The sequence below is a fragment of the Erinaceus europaeus genome, chromosome 11, assembly GCF_950295315.1.
Source record: "Erinaceus europaeus chromosome 11, mEriEur2.1, whole genome shotgun sequence".
Lineage (NCBI taxonomy): Eukaryota > Metazoa > Chordata > Mammalia > Eulipotyphla > Erinaceidae > Erinaceus > Erinaceus europaeus.
Window position 1 is genome coordinate 36,856,242 of NC_080172.1, and position 22,697 is coordinate 36,878,938.

The following is a 22,697-nucleotide window of genomic DNA, read 5'->3' on the forward strand; positions in this document are numbered from 1 at the left end:
GGAGGGATTCTGAAGCTTCTGGCTACATTAAACTTCATGTGAGTGCATGAGCACATGTATAGTACATTCACATATATAGATGCATATCTATTTTACAAACTCTGATACATACACATTATATTTCACAATAAAAGACCACCAACACAAATAGCTGAATTCTAAGCAGGCTTAGTAATACCAATAGTATTTCTTTTCTTTTTTAAAAGACATTTGCTAATTCTTGTTTCAATTCCAATCTCACATCAAATTCATTTGAAATTTAATGTAAACCCTTCAAAAACAAAAAGTGTAGCATTAAGCAGATCATGACGATCAAGTTGATTACTTGTTTACTTACTAATTTCTGACTGTTTTCTTCTTTTTAAGTTTTATTGGTGATTTAATATTGATTTACAAAATTACAAGAAAACAGGAGTACAACTCCACACTGTTTCCACTCCCAGAGTTCTGAACCCCATTCCCTCTATTGCAAGCTACAGCAATTCCCCTAAGATTGAAGATATGTGTTAACTAATATTTCTACAACTATCTATCTACATTTGTATGTATTTGACCATTTTTTCCCTATGGTTTCATCTTCTTTTCCTTTCCAAGTCACCCATAAACCTATTACTAATTCCAAATGTCCCTCCTTTTTTCCTCTTCTCTCTCCAGTCCTGACAGAGTTGGAGTTCAAGTATCTCCCCCCATCATTCTCCCTGACTGGGAGTATGGACCAAAATTATTTTTGGGGTGCAGAAGGTGGGAATTCTGGCTTCTGTAATTGCTTCTCTGCTGGACATGGGTGTTGGCAGGTTGATCCATACCCCCAGTTGGGCTGGGTATTTTCAAGGTCAAATAAAAATTAGTATTAACAAACTAGACTCTGGGGCGACAGTCACCACCTAAGCATACTTTACATCATCAACTTAAAAGGAACCCAAGGTTAAATGGATGGTCCAGAGGGTTTGTAACTTACCAGATGGCTGTGTTTGTGCTACTCTTTTAGGATAAGTCTTGCTTCTACTTCTCGCCACATTCTGATCTGGTCGGGGTAGTTGAATAGAGAGATCTCGACTCATTTGTAGTGCTGTCCTGCCACTTGAAAAAGGGATATTTTGATTAATGCAGATAAAACCACACAGTGACACAACAAAAGCTTCTGCAAACTATCAACAAAATACGGACAGAAGAAAAACACAGACTCATGCAGGTTGTAAGTATATATAGACTTTCAATGGATTCTTTCAATATTAACCAAGGAAGTAGCATTAAATTCTAGTAAGAAAGCACTAGATAGAAGGAAAATTTTTTCAGGGGGAAGAAGCAGTAATAAAGGGTTTATAAAAGAAGGAGTTAAGTTTAGATTTAGGTAGAATGATGGCCTAGCAACAAGGCACTGATGAAGTTCCAGTCCCACAACTAAATAAAATTTTTAAATTGCCACATGGGGTATCACTGTGGCTCAGTGCTGGCACTACGAATCCAGCACTCCTCTGTGGCCATTTAATTTTTTAAATTAGATAGGACAGAGAGACATTGAGAGGGTATAAGGAGAGAAGAGACACACCTGCAGACCTGCTTTACCACTCCGGAAGCTTCCCTTCTGCAGGTAGGGAGCAGGGAAGTGAACCCTGATCCTTGCACATGGTAAGGTGTGTGCCACCATTGGGCCCAAATAATAAAGTATTCAAGTTACACAAGGGCAGTGTTTTAACACAAAACAATAAGCTTCCATGTTGTACTTAGACAGCAAGTGGTAAAGAAAACCCCCCAACACGTATGTACGCACACACTCTCTTTCTCCTCCCTCAACACCCCTCCAGCCCCTCATCTCTCTTTTATTGGGGACCACTCTGTGACTGCCCCTGCTGTGGCACAACAAACCATTTGGTATGCTCATATTGCCTGTGCCAGAAATGTTAAAGCAGATATAAAACCCAAGTAAGTGCTGCTTCTTCTATTGGATTCAGGGGTCAGGTGGGTGCAGGTGGTGCAAAGCACAAGGACCAGAGTTAGGATCCTGGTTCGAACTCCTGGCTCCCCATCTGCAGGGGGGTTACTTCACAAGTGGTGAAGCAGGTCTGCAGATGTCTATCTTTCTCTCCCCCTCTCTATCTTCCCCTCCTCTCTCAATTTCTGTCTGTACTATCCAACAACAATGACATCAATAACAACAACAATAATAACCACAGCAACGATTAAAAAAAGGGAAAAAAACCAACAACACTCAGCTCTGGTTTATGGTGGTATAGAGGATTGAACCTGGGACTTGAGAGCCTCAGGCATGTAAGTCTCTTTGCATAACCATTATGCTATACCCCCACCCCTTTGCTTTATATCTTAATGCTTTTCAGCCACCAAATTGCAGATGCTCCCATGAGGTCAACCTGACTTCCCTGGGCAGACGACCTTATCAGTGAGTCCTGGAATCCCACTTCCCTAAAGCCTTACCCCACTTGAGAAAGATAAAAACAGGCTGGGGTTATGGAATAACCCATCAATGTCCATGTCCAGTAGAAGCAATTACAGAGCTCAGACCTTCCACTTTCTGCACCCCATAATGATCCTGGGTCCATGCTTGCAGACTGACAAAAAATAGGAAAGTTTCCAATGGAATTGATGGGATAAGGGACTCTGGAGGTGGGAACTGTACCCCTTTTATCATACAATCTTGTGGATCATTATTAAATCACCAATATAAAAAAGTAAAACAAACAAACAAACGAAAAAACCTCTGTCCATTGTCTACATTTTAAGAAATGTGTATTTCTTTCCCCCAATTAAATTCTATAGCAAGGCATCTGGATTCGGGGGGTGGGGGTGAAGGAGCCAGGGCTCCTCAGGCATAATATTCATTCATATTCTTTCTCCCCCCCTTCTGAAAATAAATCTTAAAACAGCTCAAACACACACACGTTTTTAAAGAGCAGTTCCCTACAAACAATAGATAAAGTAATTTTATGGGGTACAATTTCACTTCTATGGACTGACTTTTCTACATAGAGAAGTAGCCACACAGAGGGAGAGACAGTATAGCAGCAAAGCTGCTTCCTCAAGGGTCATGGAACTCCCATGTGGTGAGCCTAGGGCTCAACCTTGTCTACATGCATGACACTGCTGGGACCCTGCCAGCAGAGTTCTCTTGCTGACCCCACTATAGAAAAGTTTTTAAGGTTTTTTTAAATAAATGTTTTATTTATTTACTTTTTAATGATAGAGAGAAAGATATATATACCAGAGCACTGCTCAGCTATGGTTTATGGTGGTGCTGGGGACTGAACTTGGGACCTGAGTCTCAGCTGTGAAAATCTTTTGCAGAACCATTAGGCTATTTTCCCCATTCCAGTTTTTTTAGGCTTTTAAGGGGATCAGAGGAAAAGAATATCAGTACATAACAACATATTTAGTCAATTATTGTCTTCAACCTCCACTTCTCTGATAATGAAGCAATAACAAAAAATTAGAATGTTAGATTTTAGTTCAGTCTTTTCCCTCAAAATTTAATTATAATTTGAAAGACTTAGTTGTCACATATCATCGCTAAGGGTGTCTAATATTTCTTGAAAATAAGTCTAGTTTTTCAAAAGGATGTTGAAATCCCTTTGGTATTTGCAAACCCTAAAATGTAGGGAAGAAAGTAAAGACTGCCCATTTATACACACACCCCGAAAAAAATCACACATTTCATTATAAACACACAAAACTATACACAGAAATACAAGCAGACCCACATCACACCACATTTAAGATCGTCTTTTACCCCCTTCCCCACAACTATGCTCTAAATGCCTACAGGGTGGGTGGAGGCTGTGTTTCCAGAGCTGTGTTTTTATCCCATGATATCTCCAGAACATTTCCAGAAAGGCATATGATGCTTATTAAAAAATGCTTGTCTGTCTTCCCTTGACAATGAACAGCTTTTGTGACAGCAATCAACCAGTAGTCTGAGATTCATCCTTGCCAAAACTTAGCTCTGGGCAGTGAGTTGAAAACTCTTTTTGCTAAGGGTAGAATAACATTATTTCTTCCTACAGAGAGACAATGCAGTTTGGCTTTCATTAAAGCTCATTAGACAGTTAACACCAGTCACAAAATCAGAACAAACTTAGTGAAGCCTCTAATTCTGTAAAAGGTTACTTCTAATTACTTTTTCAAAGAAATGATATTTAGTATGCAAAATGCATTAACTTTCTAATAATAATTCCCAGTAGCCATACCATTTGCATTTCAATACATCTGAGAAATCAGGTATGGGTAAGTTTGTGAAAACCAACTGTAGCATATGTTAAACCATATAATTGCAATTTTAATAGTAAGAATGTTAAGACAGATGTCTTTTCACAAGCTCTCTTTCAGTGACAAGATGATAGATTGACATTCTCTCTATTGCATTGTAAATGTTCTAAGTCTCAACTGAAGAACAGCTCAAAGACTTCTGGCTGTTCTTCTCAATATAAAAACACACTTTCATTAAATTTGCTCTCTAGGGAACAACCTGATAGCCTGAAGGTTAAATTCCTAGCTATCAATGAACACCTTCATATAGATACCAAGAAAATCCATACTATAATAACCCGTAAGTTTTACTTAGGCCATCAAAGGAACAAATGTCCAAGTGAGTAACATGTAAAGAAGATTTAACATTAATCATTCTCACTGATTATTTCTGATTTTAAATTCAAGATTAAAAAAACTGGGTTGTAAAGGAGAGGAATTTAATATGTCCTGCTATAATGAAGCAAACACCTGAATTGGCTTTCTTTCTAAATTTCCTCCATAGGCATTTCATTTAACAATGTCTCTATTGAGACTGATGGACGTGCCACATCTTCTGAGCAACATTCTGTGCCCCCAGAACCCGCAGCTTGTCTCACTGCCCAAATAATTTGCAGCCCTTTGAAGGCAGAGGTGGCCAGAGCTCATTCTCTTTGTCTCTGGGCACCTACTATCACATTTAGCATACCACAGGTTCTCCTGCAAGCAGAACATATTAAAACAAGTAAAATAAATTCAAATTCTGGAAATTTTTTAATTTGATATTAACTCCCCCCCCCCTTTTTTTTTTTGCCTCCAGTGTTATCATTGAGGCTCAGTGCCTGTACTATGAATACACTGCTCCTGTGACAATTTTTTTCTATTTTTTTTTCCCTTTGGTTAGGACAGAGAGAAATTGGGAGGGGAGGGGAAGACAGAGAGTGGAAGAGAAAGTTAAGACACCTGAAGACCTGCTTCATTGCTTTTGAAGCAACCCCCTGCAGGTGGGGAGCCAGGGGCTTGAATTGGGATTCTTGTACAGGTCCTTGCATTTTGTACTATGTGCATTTAACCCAGTATGCCACTGCCTGGCCCCCTTAGCTCCCATTTTTAATGCTAGTATTAGAAAAAGACACAGAAACACTGAGTTGCATGACAATTCCATCTTTTCATCATAGCATATCAGCAGTTTATCGGTTACTAGCACTGGCTCAAGAGTTAGATGGAAAAAAAAAAAAAAAAGAGTTAGATGCCCTGCAAGGTGGATCCCATTTCACTGCTTCTCCACCTTGAGAAAGAATTTGGCTTATCTGAGCCTTACTTTCTGCACATATTAATAAGGATAAAATTACAGAATATTATCATAATTAAAAATGAAGCTTAAATGGAGAGCATTCAGCATATAGATGTTATTTATTAACTGCTCAATAAAGTTTACAGTAGCTAGCATTAATATACCTAGAATTTATGCTGTGGGATACACGATTCGATTCATAACAAACACATACTTTGAGAAAATGGAAATCAACTGAAAGTTCTAAGAAAACATTCAGCTACTAGTCAGAGATACATTTTGTTTTATACTCACAACATAATTAAAAATAAGTGATAATTCTATCAAGGTGAAATTCTGAAGAAAGTAAGATCTATTATATTCTAAAAGTCTTTAAGCTAAATAACACTAATACAGATAGAAAGTATAATTAAACTTGGAAATATATTTTGCTAAACTGACATGCTTATAAAATATATGAAACTATGGAAAAATTAATTCACAAACTTTAATTTACTTTATGCAAAGAGATAAATTAAACCTTTTTATTCCCCACATACAGAGATAGATACACATACCAAGGAAAAATTATATTTTACCTGTATCGATGTTTATAACTCATGGATCCAAACTTGCTGAATTTTCTTGATAACGAATTAGATTCATTTTCTGGCATTCTAATATGTTTTTAAAAGAAAATCAGATAATATCTCATAAGTATAGACACAAGAAAATAAACACATTTATGAAAAGTTATATGGAAGTTATACTAGTGCAAAACAGTTTAATAACTAGTCAGATATTTTACTTTTTCTACATATTGGTAGGAAATAGTAATCAATTGTTTTACACTAATATTTGAAATACAATAATACTCTAAAGATATTTATATATGTGCATATATATATGTAGTGTGTTGTGATAAAAAAAAAATTCTTGTACTCCTTGAAGACTTTTATGTACACCATTGCCCTAGGGAGTTTTCATTATGAGTTAAATTACTTTCTATCATCTATCTATCTATCTATCTATCTATCTATCTATCTATTTATCTTTCTCTCTCTCTTTGCCACTAGGGTTAACATTGGGTATTGATGCCTACATGACTCATTAGGCATGGTAGACATTTAACTTTCTTTTGGATAATGGGTAAGAGTGAGGTACAGAGAATGAGAGGGAGGGTGAAGAAGAGAGAAATAGAGACACCTATATCACTGCTCCATAGCTTGTTAAGCTTCTTCACTGCAGGTGGAGACTGGGAGCTTAAACCTGGGCCCCTACATATGGTGACATTATGTTCTCCTAGGTAAGCCACCATTCAGACTCTCAACTTCCTTCCTTACTTTATTCTCTCTCTTTCTTCCTTTTTTCTTCGTTTCTTTTCCTTCCTTCCTTCCTTCCTTCCTTCCTTCCTTCCTTCCTTCCTTCCTTCCTTCCTCCAGAGTGCTGCTCAGCTCTGGCTTATGGTGGTACAGGGGGACTGAACCTAGGACTTTGGAGCCTTAGGCACAAGAGTCTCTTTGCATAACCATTATGCTATCTACTCACTGTGACACTCAACTTATCTACTTCTTTTTTTATCTTGGGAGTTTTGTCACTATGTAGATTTACTCATATCACAATGCTGACAGCAGATAGCAACATTTAATGTGGTAGATAGCTCCCTCTTAGTACAATACACTCTACTACTTCCCTTTTTAGGAAAGCTTTACTTTAATTAATTAGTTAACTCATTAACTAACTAACTAACTAACTAACCAGTGTATTGCTAAACTCTGACTTTCAGTTGTGCAGGGGAAAATGAATCTGGGATTTTGGAGTCTCAGGCAAAAAAGTCTTTTTGTATAACTTCTTCTTCTAGCGTTTGCCCTTCTTCCATAGCCAGTCAACAGGTCAAGCTGAAAGCTGTCAGGAGCTTCTTGTTGCTGGCTTTGAAAGTGACTGGGATCCATGTGGATTCAGTCGGCTAGGAAGGATCGTCAGTTTCTCCAATGAATGGGTACTCACGGGATGCACCACGAGAAGGTCGATCCAATGTATAACTATGAGGTATCTACTCAGCGCCTAGGAAAGCTTTCAATAACAACTGGAAACTGGATGGGGAGCTCCTTGGCCCAAACCCACTGGCTGGAGGAAATGTTTCAGGCTTTCTGTGCTATATCCCACTTCTTGTATAAACTGTATAAAGGGCATTGGTTATTTTGAAATAATACTTCAAAAGTATGCTGTTTAAGAAAAATTTCCTATGCATATCAAATAGGAAGAAGAGAACTGATCTGATTTTGAATTTAAAAATATAAAATTCATATCACCTGGATAACATTTAGTTTTATCTTTGGACTATAAAGATATGAAACAAAGTGTCTCTACATTCCAATGGTCAGCTTTTTATTCTCAGTTTGTATGGCCTCTCAATAACATAATGCAGTTGTCAGTTCCTTATTTATCATGAAATTTTCCACCCTCATCCCCCTCCCCCCTCCCAACTATCCACTTGTTCAGCTCAACTCCAACCCCCAGTTACTCCATTCATGCTTTGTGACTGGCTGTCCTTGTTCTCTAAATGTTGGGAGAGTAGCAAAATTCAGTTCTTGGATTTCTTTCTTTACTTTCTCCATAGGTGACTTCATCCACCCTTTCCTTTAAACACTAATTTCATTTTATATTACCTCCAGGGTTATCACTGGGGTTCAGTGCCAGCACTACAAATCCACATCTCTTGGTGGCCATTTTTTCCCTCCCTCCCCCCACTTTATCTGATAGGATAGAGAGAAGTTGAGAGAAGAGGGGGAAACAGAGGGGCAAAGAGAAAGATAGACACCTACAGACCTGCTTCATTGCTTGTGAAACGTTTCCTCTGCACGTGGGGAGAGATTTGAACCCGGATCCTTGAGTGGGTCCTTGCACATAATACTATATGCACTTAGCCAGGTGAGCTATTGTCCAGTCCCCTTAAACACTAAATTTTCATGGACTTCTGCAGACATCATCCTTGATCTGATTCCAGTTAGTCTCCTGTCTCCCCCCTCTATTTGGTCAATACACATTTTGCATTTGGCATGTGCATGCCAGAATACTTAATTTACACCAATACCAAACCTTTACTTTTTACATATATATATATATATATATATATATAAAATCACCTTTGAATCTTGCTTATAGCTGAGCAAATAAAGTGTCTGTACATATGCACATGCCTGTATTAATATGTTCCAGAGAATTAGGTAGATGAAAAAAATTAGTACCAGAGAAAAATTTCCCAAGTTTCTACTTGTAGAGAAAATTCTTCCTATAAAAACAAATGCAATGTTCAATGAACAAAACTTTCACATTAACATACCTAAAAAATGTATGATGCTCTACACTACACTTCCAGAGATGTTTGCAGGCAGTTTTACTTCGAGCTTCAAAAAAGAAGGAGGTTTCATTGCACTGAGGGAGAAGAGAGAATATGAATCACTGAATATAATATTCTTCAGTCAACCTCTATCTACTAGAAATTCAAGTAAGCAGAGAGATTAAAGTTAACACATAAAACAAAGAATAATTAACTCTTGAATAATTATTTCAAGCTACTTTTGGAGAGTCTCACAAAACCATATGGAGCTAGTTTAAATTGCAAAATATAAGCCCCATTAAAATCATAGTGTCATCACCCTGCCTACTTCTGTATTGCCCCAGGTCCATGGATAACCAGTGTGATGGCACTGAAGTAGCACTACAAACTGTTCTGTGATAAGAGGGCACCTAAACACGAAAATGACTGACTGAATGGAAATAAACTCCCTGTAAGAAGGAGATGCTCATAAATTCAGTTATTAACTGTATTACTTTCAGTAATAGGTAGGTCACACTTAAATTAATAACCACCACAGCAATATAATTCAAGAACATTTATTAACATGTGTAAGCCTATAAGGTTTTCTATTCTGTGTCCAGTTATTAAATTATTTAAATGACATTTATGTAAAATAGCATCTAACAGGTGTACAATAACCATTAACTGCCAGAAGTTACTTAATTCCCCATGCCCCTCTTTTTTACTGGAGCACTGCTCAGCTCTGGCTTATGGTGATACTGGGGATTGAACCTGGGAACTGAGAGCCTCATGAAATGACATGAAAGTCATTTGCACAACCATTATGCTGTCTCTTCAGTCCCTTACTTAATTCTCTTTATTTAGTACATAAGGAACAAAGACAATATTAAGAGATTATTCTAATTTTGCAAGAGATCCCATTTATTTTAAAAAACTGAATAGGAAACAAAGTAAAATGTAATAAGTACTAAGTAAGATAACAAACCACAAACTCTTTGAAATTACATAATTGCTAATCTAACTTTAAATAAAACAAAACAAAACCCTGAAGTTTAAATGTAGAAATACATCTGGAGGGTGCTAGGCAGTGGCGCAGCAGGTTCAGCATACATGGTGCAAAGCACATGAACCAGCATCAGGATCCTGGTTCGAGCCCCCGGCTCCCCACCTGCAGGGGGTTCCCTTCACAGGTGGTGAAGCAGGTCTGCGGGTGTCTTTCTCTCCCCTCTCTGTCTTCCCCTCCTCTTGATTTCTCTCTGTCCTATCCTACAGTGACAAAAGCAATAACAACAATAATAACAACAACGACGATAAACAAGGGCAACAAAAATGGGGGAAAAAAGAAATACATCTGGAATGAGATTTCTATGAATAAGCACAAAATTGTCAGTGCAGAGGGATAACTGAAATTATCCCCCCACAAACAATCACACACAATCACAAACACACACACACACACCCCAAAAACAGACATTTCTATGCTATATTATAAATGGAAAAAAAAACAGTAAAAGTATTCTAGCTTTATCTTTTCAGTGGTGTCAGTTATACTGAAAATGTGCGCAAAATGGGAAAAGTGGTTTTTTTTTGCCTCCAGGGTTATTGCTGGGGCTCGGTGCCTGTACCAGGAATCCACTGCTCCCAGAGGCTATTTTTTCCCTTTTGTTGCCCTTGTTGTTTAATGTTGTTGTTGTAGTTATTGTTGTTGCTATTGATGTCGTTGTTGTTGGATAGTACTGAGAGAAATGGAGAGAGAAGGGGAAGACAGAGCTCAAACCGGGACTCTTAAGCAGGTCCTTATGCTTCCACCATGTGCGCTTAACCCATTGCGCTACCACCCCAACTCCAGGAAATATTTTTTTAAACAAGTTTTACAGGTTTCCTGGTGAATACTTTATGTAACCCTTTAATTTACAGAAATATAAGTTGTAGATTTGGAAATTATGTGTTAAATTACATTTCATCTCATTTTTCTCTCTTCCTTCTGAAAATTAAAGAGAAATGTACCCAGCTCCCCACCAGCAGGGGAATCGCTTCACAAGCGGTGAAGCAGGTCTGCAGGTGTCTGTCTAGGGGGAGCCCTCTCTGTCTTCCCCTCCTCCATTTCTCTCTGTCCTATCCAACAACAATGACATCAATAACAACAACAATAACTACAACAATAAAACAACAAGGATAACAAAAGGGAATAAATAAAAAAATTATATGTAGTTGTAAACTGACTACTTCATTTAAAAGTTTAAAATAGGAGGGAGTTGGCGATAACGCAGTGGGTTAAGCGCTCTTGGTGCGAAGCAAGGACCAGAGTAATCAAGCCCCCCCGGATCCCCACCTACAGGGGAGTCGACTCACCTACAGGTGAAGCAGGTCTCCAGGTGTCTTATCTTTCTCTCCCCTCTCTGTCTTCCCCTTCTCTCTCCATTTCTCTCTGTCCTATCCAACAACAACAACATCAATAACAACAATAATAATAACTACAACAATAAAACAACAAGGACAACAAAAGGGAATAAATAAATAAATATTTAAAAAGAGAGAGAGGGGAGTCGGGCGGTAGCTCAGCGGGTTAAGCGCACGTGGTGCGAAGCTCAGGGACCAGAGTAAGGATCCCAGTCCGAGCACCCGGCTCCCCACGTGCAGGGGCGTTGCTTCACAGGCGGTGAAGCAGTCTGCAGATGTCTATCTTTCTCTCACCCTCTGTCTTCCCCTCCTCTCTCCATTTCTCTCTGTCCTAACAACAATGACATCAACAACAACAATAATAACTACAACAATAAAAACAAGTGCAACAAAAGGGAAAATAAATAAATAAAATTTAAAAAAAAAAGAGAGAGAGGGAGAAATGTAAGTTAGGGAGTATCTCAGTCTGTGTGAGCGCCAACTAACATATATGCTTTAGGCCTCAGAATTCACAAATTCAATACCAAAGCTGAATGGTCTCTCAATTTCTCATAATTAAAAAATATATATATATTTTTTAAAAAAATAAAAGGCCAAAGAGAAACAAGAGCCAATGCATTAGAGAATATTTATAACATGCTTCAGTAAACTCTGAAAACTATTTATTGTGTTGAGCTTATGATGCTTCATAGTTGAGGAAATTCAGGGTTGAGGAGACAGCATAATGGTCATACAAATGACTTTCAAGCTTGAGGGTCTGGTCTTCCAGGTTCAATCCCCAAAATCACCATAAACCAGAGCTGACCAGTGCTTTGGTCTCTCTTTCTCTGTCTTTCTGAGTCTTTCATTAAAAAATAAATAAAATATCTATTTAAGGGAAAAAAAGAAATTCGGGTGTGGGAGATATCAAAATGGTTGTGCTCATGCCTGAGTCTGCAAAGGCCCAGGTTCAATTCCTGCATCACCATTAGTCAGAGCTGAGCAGTGCTCTGATAAAAAAAAAAAAAAAAAAAAGAAGGAATTGAAAGATATATAAATACAGGATTCTAGATGATCTCCTTTTGTTGCTGTTTTCAACTACATATGCACTTATCATTTAATGAGTAATTCTACTCCTTGAAATTTGTAAAAAAAAAAAAATGCTCTTCCCCCCAAAAAAAATTTTGATTAAAGAAAAAAGTTGCAAATGTAAACTACTGGAAACTATCTAAATTTCCGAGCATGAGAAAAGGCTGAATAAATATGACACATGCATTTAAGTGGAATACTACATAGTCATAGAGAAGAATAAGTAAGTTCTCAATGGACTTGACATAGAGATTTAAGAAGTACCAACTGAAAGAAAAAGTGCGAATACATACACAGCTCACTATCTGTTAAATGAGAAAAACAGAAAACATGAAGAATATGCTTGTTGGGTTAGTGAAATAGTTGCTTAATGTGCTTTTTTGCACACATTCAACTCAGATTCAAACCTGGCCCCATGATACTAAAGGAAGCTTTGGTGTTATCGTGTCTCTGTCTGTCTGTCTCTCTCTCCCTCCATCCTTTTGTCCCTCCCTCCCTCTCTGGCTTCTCTGTCTCTATCAAAATATATATTTGTCTTTTCAAAATTTTACTGTTTTTTTTTTATGGGATAGAGACAACCAGAAATCAACAGGGAAGGGGGAGATAGAGAGAAATCTGTGACACTGCTTCAATACTTGCAAAACTTTCCTTTTGTAGGTGGGGACTGGGGTCTCAAACCCAGGTCCTTGTACATTGTAACATGTGTGCTCAACCAGGTGCGCCACCACCTGGTCCCCTATATTTGTCTAAAAAAAAAAAAGAAATCGTAACGTCAAACCATACACCAGTGAAGTTGACTGGCTACAAGAAAGGGTGAGAGGCCATCACTGACAGCAAACAGAATTCTTTACTGTGATACTTTACTGTGTGCCTTTTTGTATAGATGTGACTTTTAGAAGCACGTTAATCTTCTCTGTTCTCAAAATATAATAAAATAATTAAGGATGCAAAGGAGACTGAAAGCAAACTGAAACAGTAAATGATCTGAAATGAAAACCATAAGCACAGTGATATGAGGGAGGACAAGGCCAAGTAAATTATCAACAAGGTGTTTGACTCTATTCTCTCAGTCAAGAAGTTAAGTCACATCAGTAGCAATGATCACACTTAGCATGCAGATCATGTCCATTCCCTTGGAGAAATGACTAATACCTGAGGTGATGTAGGTAGGTCCAAGGTGTACCTGAAACACCAAATTATAAAGGACAAGGTGGAGGAGGAGGAGGAGGAGAAGGAGGAGGAGGAGGAGAAGGAGAAGGAGGAGGGAGAAGGAGGAGGGGAAGGAGGAGAAGGAGAAGGAGAAGGAGGAGGAGGAGGAGGAGGAGGAGGAGGAGGAGGAGAAGGAGAAGGAGAAGGAGAAGGAGAAGGAGAAGGAGAGGAAGGTGCCAAAAAATATCAGAGGCATGTTGAAGGGGCTCAGGAGTCAAATTAAAGAGGTTCCTACTGCCCAAATCAAGAAAAAAGTTATTATTGGTGTGGTCAGGCACACTAATGTGCGCCAAGGGGAAAAAAATTATTAAGTCCAAACCTATAACAGATAACTTAAAAAAAAAAGAGAGAGAGACAATGGGACTCTTGGTCACAGCCAAAGGCTAACTGTTAAGTGCAGAGGGAGTGGGAAAGCAAGAATACCAGCATTTTGAAAGCATCAGAATGAAGGAAAAATAAAAACAAACTGGATAAGTAACAATCCTCAGTGAATGCTAAATACATATGGAAATTCTGAAGAGGAGCAAGGTGTTTGCATTGATTTAAAATGTCTCCCCACAGCTTAGTTATGAGTTGCAATAGGGAGGAAAAAACCCAACAAATGTAATTATACAGTGGAGAAGTCAGGCAACACTGTGACTGGTGATCAAACTTAACCAGCAAGAGACAGATGGTCATCATGCACTCCAGATGTGAAACCCCAAGAAGGACAGGAGGTCACACATGCAGCTTTCCAGCTGAGAACACAGAGCCTCAGTCTAATCACAAGGAAATGTCAGACAAATATAAAATTAGAAGCTTTCTATTTTTAAAATGGGGGTAAGAATGTGTTCTTCAAAAATGCCAATGTCATACAAAATAAAGAAGCTGTGAAAATGTTCCAGATTAAAGGACGGAGTAGGGGGAAAATATAAAAGACATTATTAGGTCAACCAACAAAACTGGAATATGAAAAGTAGATTATAAAAGTCTATCAACATAAATTTATTAAGCTGATAGCCACTGTGGTAACAGAGATATCCTTATCCACAGGAAATCCACACTGAAGTATTTAGAGACACATGACGCATGAAATGTACACTTAAGTCATTTAGAAAGTAGCTCTGTGTGTGCATTACAGAAATGAAAAGGAAATGGAGCAAAATGTTCATAATTGAATACAATTATAGGTTGACCTTGCAGTATTTTCAATTTTGCAACTTTTTGTAAATTTGGAATTTTCTTTAAATTGTAAAATGTATAGTGCCACTTAAAATGTGAAAGAACCCCCCCCCTCCCCGCCCACACACATGCTCTGTAAGTGAGGCTTGTTGACAAATAGTGACAACTACTCCTGGCCGTCATCCCCTGTACAGAGCAGGCTTGAAAGTTCAGCCAAAGTTGGTCTCATTACTCATGGCCACAGTTTCCAGGAACATTTTGGTTCTATATCCTGTCACACTGGTAAGCATAGCTGAGTTTAATTTCATAATAAGTAATCACAATATTATTTATTCATTCTTTCATATATTTCACAAGTGTGTTTACTATATGCCAACTTCTGGGGTTATTGTTGAAGGGTTGTGTACTGTCCGGTTCAGAAACTTGGGTATAATCTTAATTTCTTCTATCTTTGATAAAAGAAATTTAATTTGCTATAAACTAGATGTTAAGTTTAAATCCCAAATGGCCCCTTTCCCCAATATGCCCATTTCTCTTCATCCTTGAGATGACTACCTTTCTTTATTCCTTTGGTATGTTGTCTCCTGAGTTGCCTGTCCCTGTTCTTTTTATTATTATTATTATTATTTAAATGGAAACATTGACAAGACCATAAGATAAGAGGGGTACAATTCCACATAATTCTCACCACCAGAACTCTGCACCCAATCCCCCCACCCCCCATCACCACCTTGATAGCTTTCCTATTCTTTTTCCCTGTGACAGTATGGACCCAGGATAATTATGGAATGCAGAAGGTGAAAGGTCTGGCTTCTGTAATTGCTTCCCCGCTGAACATGCCTGCCCCTATTCTTGTCTGAATGCTCACCCTACAGCCAGGGTCCTCTTTCAGAAATGCAAATCTAAACTCAGTGGGTAGAGTCTAGCACTAGTTTTCCTATCACTCTTCACCCACCAGGCGGAGTAAAGAGTAAGTGCAGCATGAAGGACTGAGCAGCCTTTTCCCACAAGTGGTAAAACAGAACCAGCAGACTTAAGCCTTGTCTGAGGCCTTCTACCTCATCAGGTAGATAGCAAGCATGGAAACTAGCCCTTGTTCCCATGACTCTTAGAGCTTTACTATTATCATCTTCCTTGAATTCACTGGGTCTCTTAATGGTCTTCATTTCTGTTTATGTCAGTCACCCCTAAATGATGTTAAGCATAAGCCCTGATTTGAGCTTTCTCATACTGCTATCCAACTCCCAAACCCTCCTTTCACGTGCCCATTGGCATTAGCAAATCCTCTGGCTATTCTGTTACATTGCTTCTACTCCAAGTGCCAGTAGAAACTTGATTGAAGATGCTAACATGATGGCAACATGACTGCCCCAGGCAGACAACCTCACCAATGTACCCTGGAACCCCATCTCTCCGGAGTCCTGCCCCACTAGGAAAAGACACTAATAGGCCAGGAGTACTGATCGACTTGCCATCACCCATGTTCAATGGAGATGCAATTACAGAAGCCAGACCTTCCACCTTCTGCACCCCCTAATGATCCATTCTGGGTCCATACTCCCAGAGAGATAAAGAAAAGGAAAGCTTCTAGTGCAGGGGATGGGATATGGAACTGTGGTGGTGGGAACTGTGTGGAATTTGACCGCTCTTATCCTATGGTTTTATTAATATTTTCTATTTTTATTTTATAAATAAATTTTAAAAAGACCTGATTCTCCACCCTCCCATCCCCACCACCAGGAAACCACTGTGCCTTAGTCCTCAACTTATTGTTAATCCTAAGCCCCAAAGTAGGGAAAGTAGGGTAGAAATCTCCCTGCTGCCCACTGCAGTTTTCAGACCATCTTCTCCCTCACATTCCCCTCAAACTCTTTTTTAATCGCATCATATTACCTCACCTGAAATCTTTAATGCATTAACCCTAGTATCAAAAAGCAAGCAAACAAACACAGAACTTATCAAACACTGTGCAGATACAAATAGCAGTAGTAAAGGAAAGGGAAATGTATATGTTATAATAAGTACAAAAACTACATATAAAATCATAAAAAAATATTGTAACATATAAAAATACATTATATATTCTAATAGGCAAAATCTGAAAGAAATAGTACTAGTATTATGAATATTGGTATTAATTTGTCTCTGAATTTTAAAGTAATGAATAATTTCAGTTTTCTTCTTCACAGTGTATTTTCCAGATTTTTCTAGTGTTTATGTAAGATGTACTAAAGCAAAGAACTCAGAGGAAGGAGAAAGGGAAGGTGTGAGAGGGCATTGGGGCCCTTGCCTGTTTTGATGGAAAAGAACCTATTGGGGGTGGAGGTTTCTGCAGACACCTATAAGGGAGATGAGAAATTGTACCCATATATCAACAACTGTACTATAAACCATAACTTCCCCAAAATGATTTGAAAAAAAGATGTTTTAATTTTTCTATTTAGTATTATTTAAACCACCCTAGCAATTTCTACACTTTAAATACACAAAAGCACTTATAATAACTAGCATCTGGATCTATGAGGGGAATAAATTTTGGTAATACGAGTATTCTGCTATAGATAACTATTTATAAAACTCATTAAGATATATCCAAGAAACACAGGATTACTGGTGGATGCAAACACTATATGAACAGACTAAACCACATTTAATACATTGTTATTATTTATCAAGATGTGTCAATGTATTATACTGGGCAAAGCTGATATTAAAAAGTGGAACTGGAATGGGGTGGGGGTGGGGCAGTAGCTCGGTGGGTTAAGTGTACATGGTGAAGTGCAAGGATGGTGCGAAGTGCAAGGACTGCACAAAGATCCCAATTAGAGCTCTGGGCTCACCACTTGCAGGGGGCTTGCTTCACAAGAGGTGAAGCAGGTCTGCAGGTGTCTATCCTTCTCTCCCCCTCTGTCTTCCCCTCCTCTCTACATTTCTCTCTGTCCTATCCAACAACAACAACAGTAGCAATAACAGCAACAACAATGGAAAAAAATATGGTTGCCAGGAACAGTGGATTTGTAGTGCAGGCACCAAGCCCCAGCAACAACCCTGGAGGCAGGAAAAAAAAAGGGGGAACTGGATAGAGCTAGTAACAGAATGTGAAGCCAGTAAAATCCTTTCCCTGTAAAGCACTGCTGATCTTTTGAAAACTGAAGCTCTGAATTTGGCCCTAACAGCTCTGAATTAAGTCTTCCTGACCAGACCAACCAACCAGAAAACTAGCAGAATCAGCATTTCAATTTTTTTTTCAAGCCAATGGTGATTACTTTTCCAGGTGATAGGTTTCAGGAGGCTGTTTTTTTTTTTTTTTTATTAATCTGTGATTACAGTGAGGCCTCCATAATAATCAGCTTAATTCTGCCATTATGTAAATCATTGCTTCACAGAGAGGTGACCTGATGAGAAAAAGCCTCCATAGAGCAAGACTATTCAGGAAATAGAATGTTTAGACTGCCATTTAATCATCATCATCATCAAAATAATAAATTCCTTTGATTTTTTTTCAAGCCTGCTTTACCATGTTACTACACATCCCTGGTACTAGTCTGAAGATGCAGGAGAGGCCAGAGCCTCAGGTCATCTGCAAGAGCTTTTTCTTCTCAAAGCTGCAGAGGACAAAGCCTGACCCAACTGTATAGGAAACTAGGCCATATCATGAGGACTGTCAGTGAAATAACATGATACCAATTTTGTTGCTGTTTTCACTTAGTAGTGAAGAAATGTAAGAAGTAGACAGTCCAGGTGACTTTACTGAATATTTACCATTCTGTAACAGAAGACTTAATTTTAAGGTCATGTAATTATAACATAAAATAGTTTACTAAAGGATTTCACAACAATAGCAAGTATTAGGGGGAAAATGCTAATAGTAATGCTTCCAGGAAAAGTCTATTATAATCTTTAAAACTTAAGAGATGTTGTTCTCAGTGTATTTAACAAACTGTATTCTTTGTATTATGAAACTAATGATAAGAAACAGAAAATTGTGTAAACTACTATTTAATTACTCTATTTTTGAAATGATCCTATCCGATCATGTATTAGCATATCTTTTAATACTGATGGTCTGGAGATAAATAATACATTTGGATATCCTCAAAATCTGACAATTGAGAATAACTGTAAGGTTTTACATAATTGTTTATTTTAAAAATTGGAATTTTATGGGCTAGGCGGTATCTTACTTAGTACTTATTACATTTCCATTTGTTTTATCTTTCATGCTCAATCACTGAAAAAGCAGAAGAGTGACTCCTTATAGATTGCTTAATTTACTTGGGAACAAAACTTTGTATCGCATATGCAGTGCACTTTCTGATTATATGAATCCTATGTAAGACATCATCAAGGACCAAATTATATCAGTAACGATAGTCACTTGCTAGTCTTACTTCTACCCTAGAAAGGTATTTTTTTTTCATCCTTTGCTAAAGCAAAAATGACACTTCTACACTATCAACTCACACATTTCTACTTATTTCCCTAGCACTGTCCCTTTCTTTAGAAGAAGCTGGATTAACCTGGTTCATGCAATTGTAGCTGCTTTATTTCGTAGTGTCTTTTAATTTATAAGTGAACAGACAAGATGTCACTTCTCAGTTAGCTCAAGTGCTAAACAACCAACTTACATCTTTTCCCAGAACTCTGAGTTCATACTGTGTCTCTTTGAAGTGAACCTTCATAATCCGAGGCCTAAAAAACAAAAGAGGGAGTCAGGCGGTGGTGCAGCGGGTAAAGCGCACGTGGCACAAAGCACAAGGACCAGTGTAAGGATCCTGGTTCAAGCCCCTGGCTCCCCACCTGCAGGAGAGTCGCTTCACAAGCGGTGAAGCAGGTCTGCAGGTGTCTATCTTTCTCTCCTCGTCTCTGTCTTCCCCTCCTCTCTCCATTTCTCTCTGTCCTATCCAGCAACAACGACATCAACAACCACAACAGCATTAAACAACAAGGGCAACAAAAGGGAAAATAAATAAATATAAAAAAATTTAAAAACAAACAAACAAAAAAAACCAAGAGATGCTGGTAGTATATTTTCTTTAATTTATTAATTAATTTTATTATTTTTACCAGAGGACTGCCCAGCTCTGGTTTATGGTGGTGCAGGGGATTGAACCTGGGACTATGGAGCCTCAGGCATGAAAGTCTCTTTGCATAACCATTATGCAATCTACCCCTGCCCCTCTTTATTTTTTATTACTTATTGGATGTCAACAGAGAGCAGTCAAGAGGAAGGGAGAGGTAGCAAGGGAGAGAGAAAGGTAAGAGAGCCGCAGTACAACTTCCTGCTTGTGAAGCTTTCCCCCTTATAGGTAGGGACTGTAGGCTAGAACTTGAGTTCTTCCATATTGTGACATGCGTTCAAGGCAGTGCAGCGCAGCACAGCCCAGTCCCAAGCAGTTTTTCTTTAAAATAATAATATTGGGAGTTGAGTGGTAGCACAGCAGGTTAAGCGCAGATGGTGCAAAGTGTAAGGACCAGCGCGAGGATCCTGGTTTGAGCCCCCAGGACCCCACCTGCAGGGGAGTCACTTCACAAGCAGTGAAGCAAGTCTGCAGGTGTCTATCTTTCTTTCCCCCTCTGCCTCCCATCATCTCTCAATTTCTCTCTGTCCTATCCAACAACAATGACATCAAAAATAACAATAATAATTACAACAATAAAAACAACAAGGGCAACAAAAGGGAATAACTAAATATTAAAAAAAATAATGTTTCAGAAACCCAGAGAAGTATTGGACCCTTTGTAGACTACTGCAATAGTGCAGAGCTCCCTATATGTTCTTGTTTTCTAGACATCTTCCTGGACAAAATTTCGTTCTCCTATGCTTCTCCATGAGTGCAGACAAATGTATAGAATCCCCAGACCCTGATAATGACATAACCTTCTCAGACACCGTATAAAGCTAGAGGCTTCTCAACCTCTCTCAGATCCCAGCTCATATACAATCAGACCTCATCAGGCCTGGACCTACAACACACTACCACACACTGGGATAGGTAAGGCATGTACTATACATAGGTTCCATGGACAAGTCCAGAACCACAGTACTGGGAGGGAATTTATAGAGAAACTATGTACTGAGGTCCACTGGGAGAAAGTTTATACCTAATTTCACTCATTCATTTATCAACCACTAAAATACATGTTTTCTTTTCCCTATTTTACTGGCATAGAAGTCCCATAGTCCAATGTATATAACTTTAACACCAATTCTACCCTCAAGTTATACTCACCAGAAATATTTCCCTACTTGCTTTTTATTCTTGTACACAACTACACCAACAGGAGTTAATCCTAAAAAATATTCAGATTTGTTTTCTCCCTGCAAAAACAAACATATGCCTATAATAAGAATTTACTCATGTAAGAGCTCTTTGTTAACCATAATTAGCCACACAAACATAATTTTTGCAATAATACTGGATCTTGTTTTTGAAAGACACCAACATGGAAGGCAAACTCAGCTGTGATGGTAGATAATTTGCTTCCCATTCTTTTCCAAAATTTAAAGAAGAATTTTCTTAGTGTATTCAAACTTGTGACTTTAGGTCATTTGTGGACCTGGATCACCAATCGGACCATAGATAACTCATCCCATGTTGCTTCCAAAGAAGTGTTTAACCCTGATACACACTAACTAGAATCACCTGTGTGACTTAAAATGCTTATTCCTGGGCAATAATGAAATCAGTTAACTTCATCAATAGTGAAGGGGCCCACCTTTCAAACACAGATCAGAGGTTCACCTGATTCTTTTTCTTCTTCTTTTAATAAATCTTTTAGAAGTTTTATTTTTATTTTATGTATTTTTAAGAGAGAATGAGAAAGATACCAGAGAACTGCTCAGCTCTGGTTTATAGTGGTGCTAGGGATTGAACCTGGAACCTCAGAGCTTCAGACATTAAAGTCTTTTGTATAAGCACTGTTATCTCCCCAGCTCTCTCTCTCTCTCTCCTTTTAATATTTATTTATTTATGCCCTTTTGTTGCCCTTGTTGTTTTATTGATGTAGTTATTATTGTTGTTGTTATTGGATAGAACAGAGAGAAATGGAAAGAGGAGGGGAAGACAGAAAGGGGGAGAGAAAGATAGACAACTGCAGACCTGCTTCACCACTTGTGAAGCGACTCCCCTGCAGATGGGTAGCCGGGTCTCGAACCGGGGTCCTTACACAGGTCCTTGCGCTTTGCGCCATGTGCACTTAACCACCTGTGCTACTGCCCAACTCCCCCCAGCTCTCTTTTATTTTTGAATATTGTCTTTGAGAGAGAGAGACAGAGACAGAGACAGAGAGAGAGAGAATAGAGCACTGCTCAGCTTTGGCTTATGGTAGTTCTGAGGACCCGGCACCTCAGAGATTCAGGCATGACAGTTTTTTTGCATAACTAGTTACACTATCTCCCAAGCCCAAACTGATGCCCTGTGCAGTCAGAAAACTGAGAACCACTTGTTTTCTCTCCAGGGTCACTTCCAGTGCTTTTACTTACTGATGTGGACTATCACTAGACCTGGCTCACCACCATTCTACCCAGAAAAGCTGTAAGCTTAATACCAACGCATTTATGTTTTCTGAGGTTTCTATGATGCTTCTCCCTACTGCTGCTTGTGACTCACAATGCTCAAAAAGATGAAAATACAAGCTGTTCTAGCACAGAATGGAGACCCTTAAGTTACAGGCAGTGACAAAATCTCAATTAAAATAGAAAAGGATTCTGGAATGAAAGTTATAAGGTAGGTATCAATAATATGTGTAGAACTGACTCATTAATTTTATTTCTTTTTTTAAAATTTCTTTATTATCTTTATTTATTACTGGATAGAGACAGTCAGAAATTAAGAGGGAAGGGGAAGATAGGGAGAGAGACAGAGACACACCTGCAGCCCTACTTCACCATTCATGAAGCTTCCCCCTACAGGTGGGGACTGGGGGCTCAAACCTGGGTTCTTGTACACTGTAACACATGTTCTTAACCAGGTGCACCACCACCCAGTCCCATTAATCTTATTTCTATGGTAAGGTCAAATAACA

The 22,697-nt window shown here is 38.5% G+C and overlaps 1 protein-coding gene across 2 annotated transcripts in view; it reads right to left on the reverse strand.

The window, feature by feature from the left end:
* The window catches only part of EPB41L4A (erythrocyte membrane protein band 4.1 like 4A), a 349,321-nt gene that overhangs the window by 103,567 nt on the left and 223,057 nt on the right, over positions 1 to 22,697 (reverse strand). For both annotated transcript variants that reach the window (XM_060201270.1, XM_060201269.1), the window contains exons 9-13: positions 20,903 to 20,991; positions 19,298 to 19,361; positions 8,853 to 8,944; positions 6,109 to 6,186; positions 959 to 1,080 (exon numbers count right to left, since the gene is read on the reverse strand). In XM_060201270.1, the coding sequence (XP_060057253.1) occupies positions 959 to 1,080; positions 6,109 to 6,186; positions 8,853 to 8,944; positions 19,298 to 19,361; positions 20,903 to 20,991 (445 nt within the window). The remainder of the gene's footprint in view (positions 1 to 958; positions 1,081 to 6,108; positions 6,187 to 8,852; positions 8,945 to 19,297; positions 19,362 to 20,902; positions 20,992 to 22,697) is intronic.